At 33.9% G+C, this 26,864-nt stretch overlaps 2 protein-coding genes across 2 annotated transcripts; one reads left to right on the top strand and one right to left on the bottom strand.

Annotated features, from left to right (window-relative positions):
* Positions 1–4,117: 4,117 nt before the first annotated feature.
* LOC111397306 (chaperone protein dnaJ C76, chloroplastic-like) lies at positions 4,118–7,488 on the bottom strand. Its single transcript, XM_023024155.1, is given in 4 exon segments — positions 4,118–4,838; positions 4,985–5,063; positions 5,065–5,252; positions 7,116–7,488. Coding segments are annotated over 4 exon segments (1,227 nt in total). The 5' UTR covers positions 7,455–7,488; the 3' UTR covers positions 4,118–4,217.
* A 2,870-nt stretch (positions 7,489–10,358) lies between these two features.
* Positions 10,359–12,227, top strand: LOC111397307 (plastidial lipoyltransferase 2-like). The gene is made up of 4 exons (XM_023024156.1): positions 10,359–10,732; positions 10,826–11,090; positions 11,383–11,533; positions 11,699–12,227. The coding sequence occupies exons 1-4, from the start codon at positions 10,599–10,601 to the stop codon at positions 12,019–12,021; spliced, it is 873 nt and encodes a 290-aa protein (XP_022879924.1). The 5' UTR covers positions 10,359–10,598; the 3' UTR covers positions 12,022–12,227.
* Positions 12,228–26,864: the final 14,637 nt, after the last annotated feature.

Raw genomic sequence — 26,864 nt, forward strand, 5'->3', positions numbered from 1 at the left:
TTTTTTTTTTTACACTTTTGCGTAATATTATTTCATTGAAAAAAATAATGTGTAGCTGAAAAGAAGAGAAAAAAATGTATTTTGAAAATAATAGGGATCAAACAAATGTCAACTTTTTTTTACGTTCGTTTGCTTTGAATCTATCACATATGGATTATGTAAACTATATTCCCCGTTTATGAATTTGAAACCTTAATGCTAAGCAAAATAATTTCACTTTTTGGATGATAATTTCCCTTTTATAGTATTTATTACTTGTTACTATAGGATTGCATCGAACCATCTAACTTCAAAAAACATTATTTTTAAGCAGTGACAAGCCATTTTGCTCCGTTGAATGTCGAGCAATTTAGTATGATAAAGATGAAAAGAGGGGTGAAGATAACAAGAAGGGTGGGAAAGAATCGAAAGGGAGCAGCAAAATAATTTAATTTTCTTTACATTTTGTTTGCAATTTATTTTTATTTCAAACATGTCACAAATTATAGTTTAGAGTTGAGGATCAAAGTTAGTCAATCAACTGAGATTTATCGAATTCTCTTTTGACTTATTTCACAACTTAATAAGATTATGACCCTTGTCAAATCTTGTATTTTTCCAAATATCACTACATTACATACATACAATTATCAATTGGCCACAATATTTCCTCTATTTACGTCGAATGGCCATGGCTTCGACTAATTCCATTAAAGCCATCTCAATGAGATACCAAATAACACCTGCTAAAACACACACGTAGTCATGAGCTATTAAAAATATCCAGAAATAGAGAACCACCAATATCATCTTTTACATTTCCTTCTTGTTCTCCCACCTATGGCCCAACAAAAATTGCAGCCATTATAGCTGTCGCAGCTTGCAGTCCATTAAGTAAAGGGGTGTCCATATCCTCCTTAGGACTTGAGGATTTGTTGGCACTTGGTTCTTTCGTTTCCTTAATTAGAAACTATCTTGTTGTATCAATAATCAGGTATCAAATGACAGGAAATGCAAGCTATTATTTTATCTCTCATTGTGATTTTGTTAATTTTTTGTTGAAAAATACATGTTGGCTCGCTTTGTAAATAAAAGGTCACACACTATAATTTGTTCATGTTGTACTTCATGATAATTATGCTTAGTAATTCATATATAAGCTTACAATGCCAAAATAAAAAAGTTTTAAAGTAAATTTTTGTTACGTTAGACAAGAATTAAATTAGCTTAAAAATGTCTCATAGAGAAGTGACATGCACTTTTATTATTTTATTATTTTTTTGTTACGTATTGCAATTGCTTTTAATTGTAATTGTAAAATTTAATTTGTAAAAATTATACACCTAATTTGCAATGATTTTAATTATTTATTGTTTTCATATGCTAAATCCTCGAGTTCGATGTTTACCTCTTTCTTGAGGTACAATATATTTTTAAGATTATTATATTAACTTGGAAAGTGACATGTCTAATTATAAGATCACACACAATCAATTTGTAATAAAACAAATACAACATCTTTAACTAGAATTTCAATTTTCTTATAAGAACTTCTTGAGCTAATATTTAGATGTTAATTTTATTTTTTGTTCTGTTATATGTGAATTGAGTTTTCATGGTAGAGAATGTTAAGGGATAAAAACTCCACATCGGTTAAATACCGAAATATTGAACAACTTAAAAAGATATTGGACTACTATTCTTAATAAGGTTGATCTTATTGAGATGGACCACAAGTCTTAACATAGTATCAGAGCCCATTAAGTTTCAACGAGCGATTCGATCCGATTATAAGTCTCAATTAATGAGCAACAGATTGCAAGATTTGTCTGCTCAAACGAGCCACTATCTTGTGGGGGCATGTTAAGGGATAAAAATCCTACATAAGTTAAATATTGAAATATTGACCAATTTAAAAAGATTTTGGACTACTCCTCTTAATAAGGTTGATCTTATTAAGATGGACCCCAAATCTTAACAGAGAAAGTGACATGATACATGTTAGTTATAGAAATACACTTTTTCCTATTATTTATTACATGTAATAGAAGTAACAAATAATTTAGTCTAAACCCGCCACATTGTATGAGTTAATTTAATGCGGCACGGTTACAAAAAAAAAAAAAAAAATTAATTTACTAATAGATATAATTCGGGTATTGTCAAAACCAAGAGCAATATAGGATAAAAACTATCCTATATATAAAATATGTGGTATACAAAGGTCCAAACGCACCGAAAGGGTAAAACCATTGTCAAATTTTGTTAAAAACTAGCATGCAGAATAGCACGCTTTTCACATATATATTAATTAAATAATGTGAATGACTACTTGAAAAATATTAAAAAGATTACACAAATAACAATTCACATCAGTCATAATTGAATGAAAATGTAAATATTAGGCAGATCAATGAAGAAAATGAATCACTGTGCTATGGCATTGGTATTATCTTATTAATTCATAAACACACTTGAATAATATTTTCATCTTGAAGGTCTCCACCGTGCAGAATTTTTCAATCTGTTGACCTTCAAAAATGGCTCCAACATATGCCTCGGCCTCGTCCCCTCCGAATTTGCACACGTAGTTCCCCGTGAAGAGGCAAAGGCGGCCAGACGAGAAAAAGGTTCGACGACCGTTTGCACTCCGATAGTCAAGTCAACGGCTGAAGGAAAATAAATATATAGAGTACAATAATATGAAAATGGGGGATTTGGCTAGAGTGTCTAAACATATCTTAATTGTGTGAATGGATTCATATATATAGAGAAATCGAAATGAAATGGGCCAAGCGGGTTAACAGGCCTAAGTCCGAGCCCAATATAAGGCGAGCAAAGTAATAGGCACCTCAGCAGGCACTTCAACTGGACTTCTTAGGGCCTCTGTGGTGCCTCGACTGACCTCTTTAGAGCCTCAGTTTGGGGCTTTTACTTGGCTGTCACTTGGGCCTCTGTTGTTCAATACCAATGGGCTTCGTCCGGGTCCAATAAGATGACCCAATATAAAGTGGTAATTTATAAGCGTAACAGTCATGTTTCAAAAATTTTAATATATTATTTTATTTTTCAGGAATACGTACTTACCATAATAATTAAGATTCATACTGATCAAGTTAAAGGATATGGCAATATCATAATTTAGAAGAAAAAATCTCCAAAAATCCCTTATTTTTCCTTATACATCTGTCGCATTAATTATTTTACGATAGTTCCTCTCAAAAGCAACTATAAATATATCTACTCCCCACTTCAAAATTCAACATTCAACATTCTTCATGTTGTTTTCTCTTCTAGTAGATGCTACAATGGCCGAGACACCATCCAAGACACATATTCGATATGAGTACACATGGGTAAAACTGGAACTCACCGTGGCTTTGGTAATCTTTGTCCCATTTGTAGGCGCGTTATTTGTTCTGATCAAGATATCTACATGTATAAGTAAGTAATTTTATCTTCAATTTCTTGCGAATTATACAAGAAGTTGAAATTTACTTCTTTACGGAGCCAACATTCACGTGACTTGTTGAATCTTTTTTCCTTCCGTTAAGCTTTCATGTTTTTTAATTTAATAAGAAAATATTTTTATTGTTTTTACCTTTTTTAGTTCACTTGCCTTAATCTCCTAGCGTGCATGCATTGTTTTATGCTAACTAAATTTGCAGTTTACGAATTTTAAACAAAAATCGTTTTCAAATTTTAATATTATTTTGCCCCTATTTGTTTTAGTTAAAAATCAGACTTTTAGTAAATTTTTACAATAGTTTATAAAATGTGTGATTTAAAAGTAGTGAAACTTATGAAATATGTAGTTAAAATTAATTATTGATTTTGACTTAGATTACTCTTTGTTACGCTTTCACGTAGATATAAACTTTTATGATTTTTGCTAAGGATACATAATTTGGTATACCAAATGGTGTACACCTTTCGGTACATCAAATTATGTACCACTAGCTTTATCCAACTTTTAAATATTCGATTGTCTTGAATCTAAAAAACATTATTTTTATATATGCAAGGACAAACCATTTTGCTCCGTGGAATGCCGAGCAATTCAGTACGGTAGAGATAACAAGATTGTGACAAAGGATTAAATGGGAGCTTCGGATACTTCAATTTACTTTGCAATATGTTGGTTATAAATGTTTCTATAGGCCCTCGTCAAATCTTTTATTTCATAAAATATCACCATGTTATATACATACAATTATCAATGAGCTACAATATTTCCCTTATTTACGTCGAATGGCTTCAACTAATTCCATTAAAGCCATTCCAATGAGATACCAAGTAACACCAGCTAAAAGCACCTGTAACCATGAGCTATTAACAATATCCAGAACAAGAGAACCACCAATATGCTCCTTTATATTGCCTACTTGTTCTCCCACCCGTAACCGAACAAATACCGCAGCCATTATTGCTGTCCCCACCGGCAATCCATTAAGTAAAGGGGTGTCTGTATCCTCCTCGGGGCTAGAGAATTTACGAGCCCTTGGTTCTTTCGTTTCTGTAGTTGGAGAAGAATATGAGGCCGCAACTCTAGAGTCAGAATCTACAGTAGTAACCTCTGGTAGAACGAGCTTTGATGGAATCCAATACTCCTCATAGGATGTGTTGCTTGCGAATACTCCTTTGGTTGGTTTCGTAAAATTTCTTGCTTGGCGTCTAGCTGCAGCAGCGTCTCTCAGCCTCTTAACACTGGGATCTGCATGTTTTCGTGAAAGTGGTACCAAGCTGTGGTTATCTGTATGTTCAGCTGCCATTCCCGGAGATTGCCAGTACAACCAGTTTGATATCATTTGAATCGCTTGAACAGCTGAGACTCTTGCTGCTGTATGAGCCTCCGATTCCTTCAATGGACATTTTATGCTCAATCAAATGTTTGCTAAGATAATTAAGTAAAATGGATAAGTGTGTGCTTCGTTAGCCACACTCATTGTCCGTTTGAATGTAAAAACATATATGTTTTGAAGAATAAGAAATATACAAGAATCACCTGGGAATAATTTGTGGAAGCTCTGTGCCTGGCATATTTGGTCAGGAATTTCTCCACCTCATCAAAAATATCCGAGAGAAACAACCCTAGCTCTTCCATATACTGATTCGACAGCAAATGTTTTCTCAGCGCATAAGGCACATTTTAAGCAACCAATACACTTGACTTCATCAACAAAAACAGCCCTGTTTTCACTTTCTGAACCATACCACACAGAATATATAGGACTGCCGGTGTAGCCTTGTAAATCTGCAACTTTTGCTTGCTCCTGCATTTATCCGATATATAATTGAACAAGAGGTGAGTGCTTCTCATCTGTTCCATAAAGATATTCCATTTTACTAGTTTAGGCGATCAAAAGATCTATGCAACAGATGCTATGCAATTTGACAATCTGTTCTGTCAAGTTGATTGACTTGTTTTAAAATCAAAAGTTTAAAAATGTACTTGTACATCAAAAAATAAGTGATTACGAACTCAAGTGCAGCATGTACTGCAAAACACAATTATATATGTCCCTTAAAAGTTTGATATCCTAAAATTTCTTCAAAATTTAAATGGGACGTGTACTGCAAACCACCTAAAAATACATGAAGAACCTTTACTCTTCCTCCAAATGTGACATCTTCCCACATCCCCAGGCATTTCACACTATCAAAGAAAAAACCCTTCAATAACCTCTTCACTCACTCCTCTAGTCCATCTCCACCAAAACTATTACCAAGTCTTGTGTGTGGGAAGGAATTGTCGATTCCTCTGTCTAAATTGCACCTCTCAACTCTCAGGTCTATTACTTCCCCAAAGGCCACCTGGAAAACTCGTCCAACACCCCAATTCAGAGCTACAATTTTTCTCTCAAAGATCCCTTCACTCTGCGAACTCTTCTCCATTCGCTTCCTCGCGGACCCTTCCTCTTACCTCAAGTTGATTGACTTGTTTTAAAATCAAAAGTTTAAAAATGTACTTGTACATCAAAAAATAAGTGATTACGAACTCAAGTGCAGCATGTACTGCAAAACACAATTATATATGTCCCTTAAAAGTTTGATATCCTAAAATTTCTTCAAAATTTAAATGGGACGTGTACTGCAAACCACCTAAAAATACATGAAGAACCTTTACTCTTCCTCCAAATGTGACATCTTCCCACATCCCCAGGCATTTCACACTATCAAAGAAAAAACCCTTCAATAACCTCTTCACTCACTCCTCTAGTCCATCTCCACCAAAACTATTACCAAGTCTTGTGTGTGGGAAGGAATTGTCGATTCCTCTGTCTAAATTGCACCTCTCAACTCTCAGGTCTATTACTTCCCCAAAGGCCACCTGGAAAACTCGTCCAACACCCCAATTCAGAGCTACAATTTTTCTCTCAAAGATCCCTTCACTCTGCGAACTCTTCTCCATTCGCTTCCTCGCGGACCCTTCCTCTTACCGAACTTTCACTGAAATGTACCTCCAGCAACTCTGCCAAGTTGGCCTCGCTCAAGAAATATTGACAATAAAAGTGATGAACAAAATGACTTGTATTCATAAACAAAAATTTTGACTCCATCCCTTAGCTAGATCTGTTCTCAGTACTAATAGTGGACAAACTGCCTTAAATTAAAACCAATGTCAGATCACTTGGTTGCAAATATGCAAAACTACAGCATTAACTACAAAAGCAGTAATACACAATGTCCTTCGACATCAATTTTTTCATTACCACGAAGCACTTATCTACTAAAATGTTAATTCGTTCCTGAAAATTGAATTCTCTGCAACTTGCCACCACAATAACCAGTTATCGTATAAATTTAAATAAATAAATAAATGTCCCTCTAATAGTTAAAGTTCTAAGCCAAAGTAATTCAACATAGCATCAATTTTGACAAAACATATAGGTTCAAATCTGGTGAATGAATCCAATTGAATGGTTAAACACCTCCGAATCCGCCGTATATGTGTGCTTAAGCATATGTAACTCGATTACACAATCCACATATTTAGTATTCAAATAATTGATCGATAATTGAGCACTAACCATTTATCTGTCACAGCTAATTTAGCCCGATTGCAGAGAATAACAATACAGGCCCAAATTCCCAAATTTCCGTGAATACGTAAAAGCAAAGATACCAACACTAACCTTATCATATGCCCTCCGAGAATTGGGGTCAGAGAGAAGAGCATAAGTTTCATTCAGTATAATAGCCATGTCGTGGCCCGCCGGCCCTGCTATATCGGGGTGGCACCGTTTCTGAAGATTCCTATATGCTAATTTTATCTGGGTTTGATCGGAAGAACTGTCAATTCCAAGAAGTTCATAGAGGTTGAATTCAGTAATAGGAGAATTTGAAGATGCAGAAACTCTACATGTTTGAAAATTAGTCCTTTCAGAAAAATTCCATGCAATCTTTGAACTTTTATTTTTAGGATTACTTGTTACGATTGAAGGTGTGTACAGAGGTAGAGTTGCAGAGTGCATTTTTATTAAAAAAGAGTGGATGACAGAAATTGAAGAGGATGGATCAAAGATATAGGATATCTTTCTTCTTCCTTTTTCTTTGCCCGAAGATATTTTTTGAATTGATGGGAGATATTTTTATATTTTTATTATTTAAAAAGTATTTTTGTAATTTTGTAAAATGTGAAATAACGTAGTTCAAAAGCAATAAATATACTCCCTTCATCTTATTTATATAGTTTGATTTTATTTTTCATATGAATTAAAAAAAAATTTATTTAATATTATTGAAAAGAGTAATGTTATTTAGTCCCATTGAAATTGCAATCTCAATTTAGGTAAGATATGTCATTAATTGATAAATAAAATTAAATGGTTCATTTAATTTCATATTTCATTTAACCAATCATCTAGTATCATCTAAATTGATGTTATAATTTCAGTAGTGCTACATAACATTATTCTATTAAAAAATTAATTTTTGTCAAAACTTTCCTAGTCTACATTTACTTAAATTTGTACAACTTCAAAATTATGTATGAAAATTTAATTATAATTAATAAAATAAAATAAAGTTATATTAATAAATGAACGAAACAAAACAAAACCTTCTCAATAAATAAATAGGATCATATAATTAGGACAGAAAAATAAGAGAATTCAATCTGTATAAATGGGACAAAAGGAGTACATTATTTCGTCTTGTTTTGGAATATTCGGAAAATGTGTAGTTTTTGCGTAAATGAAAGGGAGACAATCACATTTTTGTTCTTTCGTGAAAAGCATTTAGAAATGAAGTAAAAATACGTGTCCAAAGTATTTGCTTAAAATTTCTCAAGCATTTTATTCCCTGGTTTTTTTAATTATCTAATGATATTGAGTAAACTAGATGTATTTATTAAGCATGCTCGATTGCTTAGAGGCTATAGTTATTAGATTCGACATGAACATCCATCGGGCCGAGATATTAGGTTATCGAATTATTGATTGAAAAGTGGGTAATTATTAAAATAAAAATTGATACTTTTTTTTTTCTCTTTGAAACAAAATTAAAATTTTCAAATTATTTATCACTAATTATTTTTATATCTTTAAATTATTGATTTTATGAGCTGATTTATTTTCCAGATAAAGCCACACGTATATGCGGTATAGCACATGGTTCACAAAAACTGTACAAAAATTCAAAAGAGGTGATGTGTCGTGAAAAGGAAAAGGAAAAGGAAAAGGAAAAAGATGATTCACTTGGAGAAAAATATAAATAAATTTATTAAATTTTCGTGATCACTTCGATATATCAAACGAAGTCGAAATATTATATTCTTAATATCATTTTGAAATACTCACAACCTATTTTTTTCACATCGTTAATTTTGCACAAAATGGCTAGTCGAAGTTGAGGACTATATCATAGACATATCGAATGAACTAAATGAACATTGAAAATAATTAAACGTGCGTAAAATGTGTGTGTTAAAAATAAGCTTATAACTCGTCTTTTTAAAAAAAAAATTATTATTTCATTAATATTTATTATTTTTGCACGATAAATTCCTCAATATAATTTATATCATTTTATTAGGAAATATTATATGTGGTATGACGTCATTTTTTTTCCTAATAAAATTTCTTTTACTCTATGACGATTATAAATTGTTATATTACTTTCATTTTGATTAGTTTTACATCCGAAAAATTTATATATAAATAGATCTTTTTTAGGAATTTTTTTATTACTATTACTTTTTCCTCTCGATCAATTATTTTGTTAAATAATCTAATAAATTTTCCAATAAATTTTTTGCCAACATTTATAAAGTTTCCTAATGAACTTTTAAATTTTTTAAATGACGTCTCTTTTGACATTAATGTCAATTTTTTTTTATTTTTTACATTAATGTAAAACATTGTCTCTTGATTATTTAGGAAATTATTAAAAATTTACTTACATAAAAAAAATGATGTCATACCATAAGTAAAAATTTCAAATAAAATGATATAAATTATATTGAGAAATTGGTAGTACAAAAATAATAACTATTAATAAAATAATTATTTTTTTAAAAGACGAGTTGTACGTTTCTTTTTAACATACATGTTTGACGCATGTTTAATTATTTTTGGTGTTCATTTGGATCATTTGATATGTCTATGATATAGTTCTCAAAACGAACTTCGATAGGATATAGAAGATTTATAGATTTGATTAGTGTACAATTGTCGAACAAATTTTAAAATTAGCTCGTTACCGAAAACCTCGAAATACTAGTTTGGAATGATCTACTTTGACGCGCTATAGCATTTGTTATGACTAGTTGTTTTGTGCAAAATTAACAGTGTGAAAAATTGGACTGTGAGTACTTCAAAATAATGTTAAGTATGTAATATTTTGACTTCATTTGATATCTTGAAGTGACCACGAAAATTAAGACAAAAACATCAAAAATTTATTCATATTTTTTTTATCGAAATGAACTGTCCCTTTCTTTTCCTTTCCACGACACGTCGTCCTCTTTTGAATTTCTGTACAATTTATATGAACCACATTTTGTATGTGTAGCTTTATCCTTATTTTCCAAGGTTGAGAATGTCTGATGCAAAAAAATGTGAAGAGTGAATTAATAACATTTTGCAAAGGTGAGGACGAAAAGAACCAAAATCCCTTAAAAATATGCTTAACAATGGGGCACTTTTAGTCTCTTGAAGGTTGAAGGTTGAAGGTTGGAGATTTATAAGATATATAAAAACTGATTAGGGACAAAATCATTATTTTTTGTCAAAAATTGGGCTAAATATGTAATTTCCATTAAAGAAAGTGAATTCTCCTATCCATCCAAAAGGTCTAATTGTACAAAGAATGCTCGGACCATCTTTGTCAAATTTGAAAGATTTGGCCCAATGAGCAAACATTTGGGCCCTTTTCCCCAATTTCCCTCACGCCCACAGTGGCGTCCTAAGCGGCCAACACATTGGTTGCTCCGCCGCGTCCAAAGCGTAAGATGTAAGTATTTTCATTGCCGCCTCCACAACTAACCTAGCGCTAACACTCCATTACTGCACCTCAGAAATTTTTTCAAACACTAATTTCTTCAGTTTTGTGACCACACACTTCAGTTAAAAGCCTTAGATACCACCATTATAAAAATAAAGAGACAATCTTGAAATATGATTATCTTTGTAAATCCCAATTTTAGCTTAAGCCCACTCTCTTTAACTCGTAGTCCATCAAAAACAGCGCACAAAATCCATTCGTCTATCATCAGTTCAATTATCTCCATGACCCATAAACCCAGAAGAAGGTAATTTCATTGTCCTAACATTTTTTCTTTTTCTTTTTTTGACAAAAATAGTAGAATATTTTTCAAAATTGGGTTTTTAAATCCTAATTCCAGCTGTGATTACTACGATTTGCATAAAGAGCTGATTCCATATTTAGAGGCGTGGACATGGCAAAAGGCCATAGTTAAAGAGAGAAAACCATTGATTGAAAAGCAGGAAGATTTTTCTGATACTTTGATTATTTTGCAACACCAGCCAGTTTACACATTGGGCACTGGTAGTTCAGAAGAATACTTGAATTTTGATGTAAAGAACGCTCCTTTTGATTTGTATCGAACTGAACGCGGTGGCGAAGTAACATACCATGGGCCTGGTCAGGTATATATACTGTTGATTCGAATTTATGTAGTTTTGGCATCTGTATTGCTCGAGGAGATCATATATATTGTTAGTCTTCACGTGGGGATTTTACGTGATATGCAAATTTAGACATTCTTTAAGACTTTAAAGTTTATCAGGAGAATTTTTGGTGTGTTGAGGAAAAGCAGATAAAAAAAATATGTAGTCGACCCAAATTTATTGGGAGAAGGGCTTAGTTTGACGCTGTATGTCGTTTTGAGAACTTGCTGATGATTTTTGTTCAAGAATTCTTACTTATGTTGTAATGTAGCTAGTTATGTACCCCATTATCAATCTCCGATATCACAAGATGGATCTTCATTGGTACCTCAGAGCGCTTGAAGAGGTTGTCATTCGAGTTCTTTCTGCGACATTTTCTATTGATGCATCACGAGTTGATGGCCTAACTGGTGTTTGGGTTGGTATGTCTTGTATTACATTGTTCTTCAAAACCGAGTCAGTTATTTCCTTATTCTTCTTGTTTGTTTATCATTAGTCTCATAGGTTATGTAGCTTTTCGAGATGTGTTAATTTCCTCTATGCTTTGATATTATAATTTGACTAATATGCAATACTGACACCTTCAGGAGACCAGAAATTAGCAGCCATTGGAATAAAAGTATCACAATGGATAACTTTTCATGGATTGGCACTAAATGTCACTACAGATATTGCACCCTTTCATCAGATAGTGCCATGTGGGATTCGGGATAGTAAAGTTGGAAGTATAAAGAGGTTGCTAAGAGAAAATTTGTCGTTAGACGGACATAGAGCAGCAAATAATGATCACACTGATGACAGCAAGTTGATCGACATCGCGTATAAATCATTAATTAGGGAGTTTTGTGATGTTTTCCAAATTGATCTGCAGCCTAAATTTGCATCATTCGATGTTTTTCATGGAAGCTAACACGAAGGATCAGCTCAGAATTTGTGGAGCAGCAGCCTTCAAAATTCACATGTATAATCCTATTCTTTCTCACTGCTATATGCTTGTATTCTTCTAATTGTATGAATAATTTATCGGTACATGAATCCAGACACAACATTTCTGGTTGGTTATTTGTAAATATTGTCGAATTAGAGATTGGAATAAACCTATGTTCTCATTCATCACCAATTTTAAAAGGTTTCCCTAATGGCATATGGCAGAAAACTAAAACAAGAATTGCTGATAATGAACTGAAATGATTTAAGAACATCAACTGTAATGATATTGGCCAAAATCATGCAGATGTATCATCCTATATACAAATCAGTAGTTCTCTGCAACTGGTCTACATGGAAAAAGCCTAAGAAATGTTAGCAAGGACAAAAGACAAACCAAACCTAGGACACGGAAAGTCACAATCATGGAAACCAACGTGCCAGTTCTATCCAAAACTGCAGGGGATACAGAGGCGCCCCTCTCATTGCGAACATTAACTTCTCGATGAAACTGGCAGCCCTTGTCAACTGATATATCCTATAAACCTGCACAGAAAATATAAATCCGTTTAATGCTATGTTTCTCTTTACAATGAAAGAATCGAAATTCATGGCTGAACTTTCTTGCCTCAAAGATAATGGGCAATAGAGGCCAGCAGGATGATCCATTACTGTCTAGACGTCTCTCAAATAAATACTAAGCCAAACAGCCAACTAAGAAAGGAAATACTGAAACCAATGCAGGTAAGCCCAGCACTGGCCAGGTGACATAAACCGCTAGGATGGAGGCAAAAATCTTAAAGCCCATAGTAAAGAAGGCAGATGTCAAGTATCCTCTCAGGCCGGTAATAATGCTCCATCTCTTTGGGCTAAACTGCAGAAATGGCTTCTGAGTATGCTCGGTTACTAGCAGAAATATTGTAAGTCCAGTAGCAAATGAAGAGACAATTTCTGCATTAATGTTGACATCAAAAAAGAGTAAAGACTTGTCCTTAGAGAATAAAGATGATACGCAAAAGTTTTACAAGACTGGGTCCAACAAAAATCCAAGATCAAATGGATTTGCAGAAGTTTTAACAGTTGGGTTTTGCAATGAATGGGATTGGAGGAATGGTCTAAAATATATTACTATCCTTTTTCATTTTTCATTTTTTTTTTCAAAAAATACTTTATTAATAAGCCCTCACTTGTGGCTGAGGAATACCGCGCTAACAGACTCGAACAACGACACTATACCAAACAAATAGCAAAGCATACGAGCTAAATCACCAACAATCTCAAAAAACACCACTACCCTAACCTCAATCCACATCTCACTTCCTCCAATAAGCCACCCCCATCATATCCATACAAAGTAACCCTTGAGCAAGCCTTGGCAACTCTGTCCAAGTATTAAAACGGTTCGACAAGCCTTTAGCTCCCACTCCAGCTAAACAATCCGCCACTTGGTTCCCCTCTCTCCATTGAATATATTACTATCCTTAGAAGCATAAATCCAAGTGAAACGGAGAACATGGAATATCATAACAACTTACCATCGGGGACCCTAAGTTCACTAGTGTAATCAATCACTTGAATCTTAGCCTTTTGATTCAGACCGAGTATTTGAGTTGTTCACTAGCCTGAAATAAAAATGATAATCTGAATCGACCTTTTATACATTTCAAGATTAGTCTGAGGCTACTAGAATGGTGAATCCTTACAAATGAAAATTGTTACTAGAAATTAACTACTACATCAAAGCATTAGAACAATGAAAATTTGTAGCATCACTTCATCTCAACCTGCATGTTCCCGAACGTAATCATAACTAGAGAGCACCATATCTCGTGTATAAAGTATATATGATACCTGCAAGAACCTCATTCTTCAAGAAATCTTCAACAGCATTGACAATGAAGAATTGGGGCCCAACGGAGCATAAAGATTCATGATCTTAAAACTTGATCTTATGTTATTGTCACGTCTCGCGCCTTTCAAACTTTGTTATAACTAATGAGTTTGTAATTTTACTTGCCACAAAATGAAAAAAGATATGATAAAATTAGAATTCACAATCGACTTATATTTGTAATTGTTGATAAAAATTTCAACAAGACCAACTTTGATGGTGGCCTACGAACAAAAATATCTGGCTTCTACTTCTCTTTGATTAGGGGCAACAACCAAGTTAAGTCAATTCATAGACGACTCACACTCGTAATAAGACTAACAATGGATTGAGCCAAACTCAATTTTCTTCACAAGCCAGCTCATTTTGGATTCGCAAACCAGCTCATGTTGGGGCTTGTTCTATTAATTTCTTTAAAATACAAATTACTTCGTGAGATCATGATTGCCTCAGTCCACAATATCCCATCTGAAGTCGAATTAAGCCGAGTCAAGCCAACTCGATTCATTGTCACCCCTACATTTGATTATCGAAAACTATTTATGCACTTAGACCACATTGATGGACAAAAATGTGATAAATCAGTTAAAAGAATTTCCAATAGATTATTTAAAAATAAAATGCTCTTTATATTAAAGAGTCTATCTTTTAAATTATGTTACAAGAAATTTTTCAAATTAATACTTTAAAATTTGGTGACTTTAGAATTTGGTGAGTCAAATTCACTCTCTATAAAAAAAAATTATCTCAATTTGAATGCTCCATATGTTGACCTAATAAAATAGAACATACAAAGAAAATAGTATAAAAATTTGGAGGGAATTGAGTGAAAATAAAGATAGGAAAAAAATACATATTGGGAATTGTAAAATTAAGTGTTAAAAATAAAGATGTTGCTGGAGTATTTAAAAAAATTTACTCTAAATTTATAAATGCTCTTCAAATTACAAAAAAAATATACTCTTTAAAAATAAAAAATTTCTTGAAGGTATTTAAGGCATTATTTTTGTAGATTGTATAAAAAGTAGCCACAATCTTGATTGAAGCCAAATTCTCTCGATAACGAAACATCCTATCATAACTCTAAACGACATGATATAAAACCAAAATGTCCTGTCATAACTCTAAAAAACATGATATAAAACTACACGAAAAGAAAATAAAAAATCCAAATGATATATAGAAGTTCAAGGCTTAAACATTACTTTTATTTAATTTGCTTAGTTATAATCAATTTTCTCCATTTAATCTTAAAATTGGACAAACATAAAGATATCTAATTCTCGAAAATTATATCATTCAATTTTTGGTAAAAATTACTTTTTCACTAACATTAAATAAGATTTTTTTAATTAGTGTGAAAAATAAAATCACCCTGTATAAATGAGATGGAGGGAATATAAAGAGATTGTTAGAGTACTTCAAAATTTTAACCATTTAAATTTATAAATGCTCTTCAAATGATAGAATATGTCCTTTAAAAGTAAAGAATCTCTTGAAAATACTCTAATACAACTTGTTTTATTTGAATTCAACCTCAAAAGTTGTTTCATTGAACTAAGATTTTCATAAATTGCCCATTGCATAAAACTAGCAAACTGGAGTCTTAAATTCCTCAATAGTCAAAAAAAGTATTGCATGTGGAAGGATCGATACGACTACCGAACCATGAACCATTTGGTAAAAAAGAATTAAATTCAAACATGATAAATGGCATAAGATCAAGACCATAGATTTTTGAACAATACAAAATTTTTTGCCAAAAAAATCTTAAAGACAACACATGGCGCGACATCATTGAAAGATGGGAAAAAAAAAACAATCCAATCATGTTTTGTTGCATCAATGTCGGTATAAGTTATGTTAAAAAATTTCTGTACTCGTGACTTTATTGTAGACTTTTACACTCTTTGGCTTCTAACCGTTTGATTCATCCGTCAAAATTTACAAAGTTTAGTCTATTATACATCTTGCGATTTACCTCCCCCACAAAGTTCTATGAATGGGGTGGTGGGGATCCTCAAAGTTGGGGTTCAACCTGTATAAGTACCCTTATTAAATTTCACAGGCCCAATAGCAAAAGAGAATATTGCGATGGAGGGCCACCTTGTATTTGGATCATCAATGTTCCAAGTTGGTAGCACGCCGGGTCCTTGAGAGTGAGTTTCTATTCATTTCACTTTCAAAAGATTAGGTCTCTTTGGAAAGTTGATTATACCTTATTTAATAAATAAATAAATAAAAATCACCCTATATCGCTGCTTAAGCTTGGATGAAGAAAGAAGGCAAAACTAGGGTTAGGATGCATCGGCAAGTTTGAAATTTCACGTTAAAATGCCAACCTAGTCTCAAATACTTATATATATATATATATATATATATAACAAGAGCTAATTGTAATTTTAATATTTAATCAATGTGGGATATATCATTTACAAAGATTTCCAAGAGATTCTTTATTTTTAAAGAGCATATTCGATCATTTGAAAAGTATCTCAACACAATTTGGAGATTTAAATTCCAGAATTGTTCATGAATTTGAAGTATGCAGTCAATAGTTAATGCAAATCCTTTTTCCCCAATTCAAATTCGGGTGTCGTCTGATCAATATAGAGTTCTAAATCTTTTCTTCACTTTGCCGAAAAAGCCAAGGGATCAACAGATCAAGTTTTACTACAATTACTTAAAATGCGGAGCCACTATGAAGAAGTTCTGGGAGTAACAAAAGAAGCTTCGAGCTCATATTGGTCATTTTAGAGAGTAAAAGTTTTAAAGTATTCCAACAAACTATTTATATTTAACACTTAATTTTACTTCTCCAAAAAACTATTTATTATTTTTTTGCTATCTTTTATTTTAACTAGCTTTTTCTAAATTATTTTATTATTTTCGTACATTGAAATTTGAAACGATTTGAATGCATTTAATTATATAAAGAGTGAGTTCTCTGAATTAAAATATTAATTTAAAAAATCTTTTAAAACATGATTTTAATGGTTGATTTTAAAATAGAAAGTATTTTATATTTAAAGAGCCTCTTGAAAATGTTCTAACAGCGAAAGAAATCAACTTCAAGGATGAATAGGATAAAAGATGAAAGTATTTTTCTTTTCCCTTTCCTTTTTCAGTTTTTTTTATCCTCTTAATTGGGAACAATTATTCTACTCATTATGTTATTTGGATATTTGTATTAAAATTTGCATTGTTTAAAGTGAATACTATGCCCCCATTCTCATTCTTTTTCTCTCTCTCTCTCTTATTTTTAACCACACAATCTTCCATAAAATAATATCACACGCAAATTAAAAACTTTTTATACTTTTTCAATCACACATTTTTCGAAAAACATTATTCAAATCATTAAAATTTAAAAAGAATAGGGGCCAAACGAGGGCAATCACTGCGTAGAAAAAATGCTACTTTATCTTGTAGCCATAGGCATCACCAAATGCGAGAAAAATTTCGATAAGGTGATCGAACCATTCTACGTGGTGCGACCTTCGAATAGAGAGCCACCACCTCATCGGGTGGCCCAATCTCACGCAATGAGGTGAGACATGGCTCCCCTTTCATTGGTTGCACCATATAAGACGGTGCAATCGTCTCATCAAAGTTTTTCTCAAATGGAAGATTAACCTTATCTCTGGTGTTAGGGTGTATGATGGAGAGGAATAAATTGTTTTGATGTTTAGTCTAAGAAGAACTTCTTGAACACTGATTTTATGACCAGGTGCTATACATAAAAATGAAAATCGAACAAAAGAAAAAAAAAAGAAAAGAAAAAAGAAAAGAAAGAAGAACGTGCATGCACACGGGCATATATATTACTACTTCCGAACAACTAGTTAGGTAACACTCTTCTTGCCTCAACACCACAAATTGTACTTGTCTGTTGTATTATACTCCCTCGTTCCAATTATATAGGCTTGTTTCATTTTTCACACAGATTAATAAATCTCTTTAATGTCATTGAACAATTAATTTTTACAAAGATCTTTTTTAATTTACCCCTATTTAATTTCCAGTATGTTGTAGTAAATTATTGTTGGAATTAGTATAGAATTTGAATGACTTTATTTGAAGGAGAAGAAATGAGAGTTGTTTCATGTTTCAAAGAAGTGATAAATGTGTGTCTTTGGATGATTTCAAAAAGTTGGAATATTAAATGGAGAAAACTGAATAAGGGTATATTGATAAAGGAACAAAGCAAAATATTCTAAATTAGGAAACTGACTTATATATTTGGGACAAAAGAAAAATAAAACTAAATGTATATAATTGGGACGGAGGGAGTATTATCTAATATCAAGTAAATAAAATGTAGTAAAGTTATGACCAATTTGTCATACTCTCTCCGCGAGATAGTTTTAGTCTACATTAAAGAATAATTTTATTACTCCATTCCAATAACTCATGGTGGGAGATTAAAATAAGATATTTTAAGTAATTTTTGATAAAAAGATAATAAAATATACGGTTGATAAAAGTTAACATATATTAAAATTGGGATTTTAATTCCGACAAAATAGGGGCATAGTGACATTTGTACCAATCTTTTTATATAAGCACCAACACAATTAACACGAGCACGTGCATCTAGGACTTTTACTTTTGACTTGGATGGAAATTCCTAGATAAAAAAGGGATTAAACTAATAACACATACAAAATGTACACCTTGATTGACATCTCCTATATGTCAAAAATCTAACAGTTGATTGCAAAATGTATTGTCAAGATCAATGTATCAAAATCGCCAACTCTCATGTGTGTAAACTATTATGTCAACTTCTATGTACATGTAGCAACGTTTGATCTGTCTTCTTAGTTTGAGATTTGACTTCCAAAATTGTGTGTGACCATTAATCTAAATGCCGCCCCCAATTTCTTCCAAGCATGAATGAAGAATACAATCAGAAATAAGTCCTATTTGATCTCAATTTCATCAAAGTTTACTAAAAATTAAATTTTTAACTAAATCAAATGGGATTAAGTTATCCACTTTCGACTTATAACATTTCTAACTAAAAATCAAACTTCCAGCTTCTTTCAAAAAAAAAAAAAAACTCTCGTATGCTAAAAATCAAACTTCGAGCATGTATCGATGGAGTCACTTTATTCAACTTGTAAGGCTGTTAATCCGATCATTTAAACTAGCATGAAACCAACTTTCCAACTTTGACAGTTGAACGTGCCAAAGAAAAGCAAGACATGTCCAAGATTAATCAAACGAGTGTCGGAATTTTGCTTCGTAACCAGTACAGTGCTGCAGATGGGATATTTAGTGGCTGGCTATCTCCATTCATGCACCTATTTTTTATTTTTTCAAAAATCAAGTTTATTTAAATTTTTATAAACAGCATTCTCTTCATGCTATTTATTACTTCGATAAAAACGTGCACAATTTTATTTTTTTTAAATGAGCGTAGGCCAAATCTAAATACATGATTTTTACGTGTTTCCATAGTAGAGGTTGAATGCCCAGTCTGTCATATCAAGTCTGAAGAGTTTGTAAGCCGGTCATATATCTACATATGATATCATTCACTTAAATTATGATACTTCGGACGTTGAGTAAGAGAGAGTAACGATCTGGGTGGATGGCCCTACTCTACGTATAAGATATTGTGATTTGAATGTTCCAACTTTCAAAGTGTCGTAATTTGAATGACATCATCCCGCACAAGGATGGCAATTCAAACTGTCAAAATCGAAAATCATGTTTAATCGAATTGAACGGGACGAAAAAAATCAAACCGATGGTGCAATGTGGTGGGTATGGTATTTGATTTTAATGACCTGGTTTGGGGCGGGGCGGGTATGGTATTTACGCCGTCGACCTGCCCCAAACCGATTACCCGTTAATTTTTTTATTTTTTATAAGTACCTGTTAAAAAAATAATAATTGGGCAAATGTGCTATCCAATATTCATTTTATGAAGATTGAATATGAATTGAGATTTGAGCTTTTGAATTATTAAGTAGGAATCAAGCTCAATGCATAAGGATCAAGGGACAAGAATATTGTTTAGTATTGTTATGTTGATAATATTGTTTATTAAATTCGAATTTTGCATTTAGGAATTGAGATATTGTTTGCATTTTCATTTGGGATATTATTTGCAAAATTAACTTAGTATTATGTTTTATTTATTTATTTATGTGTTGTATGAGAATTTGAAAATATATCAACTGTAAATTGTAATGTTAAAAATTAATTTGAGTATTGTGAAATTTAATTATATGATTTGTAAAAATTGAAAATGAGAAATTGGGGGAATTTATAAGTTTTGATAAATTGGTGTTGGGAGTTGAAAATTGAAACTTTAATTATATTTTAAAATTAATTTTAATTCTAATACAGATTGTGGAATTATTTTTTCAATCGGTGTTACAACCTAGTTTTTGTAGTGGTGCATCTAATCTCGTAACTACTTCTAGTCAAGCAAACAATTTATTAAACATTGATAACACAAAGAAATCTCAAGTATCATTTATTTAATATTATTTAGGATTGTATTATACTGTAATTTGATATAAATATACGATTTTTACGTTTTAGTGTATTTACATATAAATAGAATAATTTTTAATATTATTTAATTTGATATTAATAAATGACATCGCGATACGACTGTTGACTGTTGACGGTCAATGATCAACGATCACCCTAACTGGGTTAAAGTCCTAAATTTTCCCTTGTTCGTGGTTATTAACCGTTCGAGCCTAGCCATATCGAGATATGAACCGAAACGACTTACGTGATTATGGTGCGGTTATAGTATAGCAAAAAAATTGGTGGTTCTAAAGTTATATATAGCCATGTCACACACTTAGAGCAACTCCAATTTACACCTCATTTCTTCATCCACAATCAATTCTTCTCTCATCCGCACTATTGATTTGTCAAGAAGCTTAATGATAATGGCTTCATCTCCTTTAGCTTTCTATTCTTCACAATTCCATTATTCTTTACAGAGATCACAAAAACTTGCTTCAAAACCACTAAAACAAGCACCCTTTTTCCAACCAATCAAAGCCTCTGTCTCCAAAAATTTATCCATTTCTACATCATCTCTGGCGGTATCAAGGATTGTGCCACCAAAACCTACGAAGCTTCCGATCAGAAAAATTCCAGGGGACTATGTATTGGAATAATTTTATATGTGGGCTTCACATTGGATTGTAAATTTTACGGATTAGATGTATGACTCATAATAATATTTGTGTTTGGGCAAAATTTATGAAGTGATTAATTGGGTATTTTACACCTTACGAGTTGTAATTAATATGATGTGGTAATTTTAAATATGTGGGTCGAAAATAAACCCTAGTTAGAATTCTAGTCGTGATGGGACGGCTCAATCATTTTCTATATAAAAACTAGATCCCATCTTCTCTCCATATTGTTTTATTAGCTTGCCCTATTAATAGCTAATACGTTGTGAGAAATAAGGAAGGGAAGATTTGGCTGATATTACAATTACAACTATTATTCATATCAACGATGGCTTCCGCAAGTATGAATTCGTTTTATTAATTTATTATATTGTGATTTTCGATTCTTAGCATAATTACAATTAAATTCAATAATTGGTATCAGAGCCTTCATGTTAAGATCGAAATCCTTCATAAAAATAATATTCTATCTTGATTATTTTAAACTTTGTTAAACACTTCATCAAAAAAAAATTAAAAATTAAAAAAAATTGGAAAAGGGTCAACTCTCCATGAGTTCTGTGCATGAGGAAATACATGGAAATGACCTTTGGACAGTAGCAAATTTTAACATTGGCCTTTGACCCATTAAATTAATAAAAAAAAAGTTAAAATATAAGTTTACACTAAAAGGGCGATTTTACACTTCACTATCCACCGACTGTTAGAAAAAATCCAAACCGACGGACCGACCGAACCTCGAAGAAAACCGACGCCAACTACCTGAAGAACGACCGATCAACCACCGGCCGAAAACACCAACGTTCAATCCGTACCTGCATGCTACTATTCCGGTTAGTTTTGGCACTCGAAGTTTATTATTATAAGTTTCAGTTTTTAGATTCATTATTTTTACGTTTATTCGGTTTAAATTCATCATCATGTAAAGTTGTTAGATTGTGGGTGTGAATGTGGTGAAAAATATGAATTTTTTGTAATTTTTGGACCTCTCCATCGTCGACAATGACGATTTTTAAAATTTTTTAAAAATGTATTTAATTTCAAATTTTTTGTTCGTAAATATATTTTTCAAATGATTACAAGATTAATTTGATTAAATAATAATTATGTTAACTTTTTTTTATAATTCTCCTTTTTTATATAATTTAATAATTGAATAGATAATGTTGTCCGAAATTAACAATTTATTTTGTTCCTTTTATTTTTCTTTTATGAAATAATGTTTGATTTTGTTCTAATTTATTTAAATAATTTGATATTCTTTATTTTTTTAAATGTATTTAATTTGAAATTTTTTTGTAAATATATTTTCCAAATGTAATATACAAGATAAACTAAATTATTTTAATTTTTAAATTTGCATTGAATTTATTTTGTTATTAGCGTCAATATCTTGCGTATTGTATGATAGTTATAATTCGGTTGCCTTGATTTTTTGAGATTATGCGTTACTTTATTATCTATTGTTCAATGTTTTAACATTTGAATTTTTGCAGGATGAAGTATCATCTAGATGTGGAGTTGAGATGGATGGCAGGAAAGCTACTTGGAACAGTAGCTTTGAGAGTTTTACTGCGGTGTTGGAGCTGCTTGATGATCATCATGGAGATATGCTGTGACAGTCCTTCTTGTGGCCACTGTACTAGATGCGAGAGATGTAGTACTCAGGACAGATCATCGATACACTTCTATGTCGGCTTTTGAGGCCAGTCGACCGCGATTCCCTCCACTTCGACCTCGGGGGCAAGGTCGTCAGTTTCTCGATTTATGAGTTTAGCTTGATCATTGGACTGAGGATTACGGGCGACGATGCAGCCATTGAGAAAAGCAATAGGCTGTACGAGACGTACTTCCAGGGACATGGGTCAGTGCATCTACCCGAGTTGATGGTCGCAATTAGGGGGTGCAACCAGATGTTAGATAGATTGAAGCTTGGGTTGGTCTACATCCTCGAGAGTGTGATGAGGTGTCATCACAAGAAGACTGCCTTCGACATTTTTCATTTGGAAGTTGTTGACGACATTGATGCGTTCAACAATTATCCATGGGGCCAGAGATGCTACGAAGACACCGTACATGTCTTCACCAGATTACACTCGAGGCCCAGGAGGTCAATGCGTAAATACGATACATATGGGTTGCCCTTAGCGGTGCAGGTAAATGTTTAATATAATTAAAATTAAAGTTTTAGTATATTATATTTATGCATAATAAGTGTATGTGTTGCAGATTTGGGTGTATGAGACAGTCCCTGCACTGGGATCCCGCTTCACGAAGCGAGGGGAGACACGATGCCTTCGGATGCATCATTGGAGATCGTCGCGAGGGGAGGGATGTCCCACTAGGAAACAGTTATCGGCCCTCCTCGACGATCCTCAGGTAAGTATTTTGCATTTGTGGTTTATATTATACGTAGTTTAAATTTGTTTACATGATCGTTAACTAGTTCAAATGTCTATGTCAGCTTGAAGTCATACCTGAGTTGACGCCGTTGATGGAGGAGGAGGCTCGAGGTCTTGTGCGGGATGTAAGTGTTCCGTACACCGAAGACAAGCAGATGTCTAATCTGAGTGTGGACCGAGATTGAGTATGTGAATTAAATATAATTTATTGAATATCGTCGACATATAAATTTATTTAATAATTTTTAATGTTATTTATGTAGGAGGGCGGTCCAGCTGATCGACGATCACCTCCGCCGAGGGTATCGCCGCCGCCATTGGCATCACCTCCGCCGAGGGCATCGTCGCCGCCATTGGCATCATTTCCACCGAGGGCATCGCCGCCGCCATTGGCATCGCCACCGCCGAGGGTATCTCCTTCTCCCTCATCCAGACACGTCTCCCGTGTATTGCCGACACACACTGATGATTTGTATGCCCGTCTGACTGGATTTATAGCGGAGGAGGTCTGCGCACTACGACGAGAGTTGACGGAGAGGGTCGATGATCTGGGACGAGAATTGACCGGAAGGGTTGACGACATGGGACGAGAGTTGACAGGGAGGGTTGACGATCTATCCCATGATGTTGGAATGCTATGGTCTTGCGTTATCGACCTCCAGGATGCGATAGTGACACTTAAAGGAGATTTAGCCGCTAGGCGATGGGGGGACAGAGGGGATGGTGGAGATGATCGAGAGGGTGGCAGAGATGGTGATGGAGAGGGGGGTCACCCACATTTTTGGCATGACGAGACATTAGAGTCATTCTGGTTGTCTATGGAGGGGGATAGGGTGGCCCCAATTGGAGGAGCGACGGGAGGAGGCACCGATGGGAGAGACGGAAGAGGTAGCAACAGAGGGGGAGGCCCCGATGGGAGGGGCGGAGGAGGTGGGGACAAGGGAGAGGCCCCGATGGGGGGGACAGATGAGGTGACGACGGAGGAGGTGGCTCTGATGGGAAGGGCAGATGAGGTGGCGATGGAGGAGGGAGCCCCGGAGGGCGAGAGGACGCCCATCGTGATTGAGGGTAAGAGACATGCTGTTGATGAGACGGAGCAGGTGGTCGGTAAGAGGTTGAGAGTGCTGTCACAGTATGTTGTTTTTCCCTTCACGGCTGAGGCCAAGAGGAGGACGTTCATCGATGGGATGTACCCGAACTTATTCAGAGAGGTGGACAATGCTAAGTGGAAAGCATTTGATACGGAGTAGAAGAGAATTATCCTCGGGTAAGTATTGTATGATTTTAATAAAGCACTGTACGCTAACTCGTCTATGCTTATTTTAACATTTTCCTATTTTTTCAGAGCTACCTGTACGATAGGTAACCGAACGGTCTCAGACGCTTACAAGTGGTTCCATGATATCACGACTTCGGGAGCTTGGCTCGTCGACGATGTAAGTGAACTATTCATTTCGTGTTTTGTATGTATACGTCACTTTGTGTTTATTAAATAAATAACAAATAATTTTTTGGTGTTTCTTGATGCAGCACATCGACCTGGCCATGGACTTGCTACGAGATCGAGCTCAGAGACATCCAAAATCATTTGACGTCCATGGTCGAGTCATATTAAACACCGAGTTCCTGCGTGTCGTTACCATAGAATATCAGTAGCTCCAACTTATGGATAACGAGTACACGGTGCCAGAATATATACTCGAGTGGGTCATAGGATTGTCGCCGAGTGTCGGGGGAAAATCATGGGAGGGTTGTACACATATGTACATTCCAACGTGCATCAATAGGCACTATGTTACGTTGGAGATCGTTTTTGCTGACACGACTATATATGTGTATGACCCAGATCATTCATGTTTGACGCAAGGCCAGTTGGAGCAAAACTTGGAGTCCGTAGCTGTAATTGTTCCTATGATGGCCAGCCAAGCGGGGATGACTGTACAGGACAGATTGCAGATTGTTCGGAACACGACGACATCGCGACAGTCCGTAAGGTAAGTGTTTGAACTTTGTTGTTTTCATCTTTAAGATTTAGTTTTTTAGTTACACAGTACTAAACTGATCTATTCTTATTCAATTGTGACGGCAATTGCGGCATATTTGCCATTAAGTAAGTTGAATTTTTAAGTATAAGACATAAGGTTGATGGAATCAACCAATCGTGGATACAGAACTGGAGAAAGAAGTTAACATGTGATTTATTCGAATTTAATGGTGACCCGTAAATTTGTATTAAATATATGTAATATTCGAATTGTAAATTTAATTATTTTTTGTGATTATGAAATAATTGTAAATTTGTGTTCAGTGTATATAACATTCACATTGTAAATGTAATTATTTTTTTTATTATGAAATAATTATAAATTTGTGTTCAATGTATATAATTATTTTTCTGTAAGTTGATTTTTTGTTATTTTACACATATGCTGAGAATGAAACTAATTTTTCCTTATGAATCATTGTAAATACTGTTTATCAAGAATAAATATAGAACATTGAACATTTATGAAGAACAAATATTGAACGTACCTGTCTAATTGTCATTTAGGAGAATTTGACTGGTACAAAATTGTCGAGTATGCCCTATGGCTTTGCATCTGCCACACCTACTCGGTTGAGAAAACTCTCCGGTAGATGGTATTCTAGATGTACTTAGACGCAGTTCAACTGTTGGTGGCAACAAATCATTAAACGGGAGAATGTGCTCTGGAACTTCCCACTCTGTTTCATTCGGCAGAGGAAATATAGTCTCTGCATATGCTGTTCTCCAAGACTCAGTCGTATAATACAAAAAGCATAACATTCTCGCTGCAAAGCATCGATACATGGCCACCGCAACTGCATGCTCACATGGAAAACTCTCCAATTGAAATCTCGTACAAGTGCATGTGTTATCAGTCAAGTCCACCATATATGCCGTATTACGTGCACATTGCAAGGAGAAGCGAAACTCATCTGGTGCTTTCACATTCAACTTCCTCGCAACCTCTACCGCCTTAAAGAGTTTCTCCTCTTGAGCTGGGGCCAGCACGCTACTGCAACTCTGTGATGTCGCACGTCGTCATGAAACCACTGTTGCAATTTGTTACTAACGTTCTCAATCATTGCGAGAATTGGTAACTCTCGATCTTTCTTAAACAATACATTGAGAGACTCAGCGTTATTCGACGTCATCATGTTGTATCGACGTCCTGGAAAGTATGACCGCGCCCAATGTTCAATCCCCATGTTCGTCAGATACTCCAACGCCGGTAATGATTTACTTCCTATCTCAAAGATGAACTTATTACATTCTTCAGCACTGTAAGCTTCGGCTGCTCTTCTGAACAATGAAATGATGCCTTTGCCCCGA

This window comes from Olea europaea, chromosome 7 (genome assembly GCF_002742605.1).
Source record: "Olea europaea var. sylvestris chromosome 7, O_europaea_v1, whole genome shotgun sequence".
Lineage (NCBI taxonomy): Eukaryota > Viridiplantae > Streptophyta > Magnoliopsida > Lamiales > Oleaceae > Olea > Olea europaea.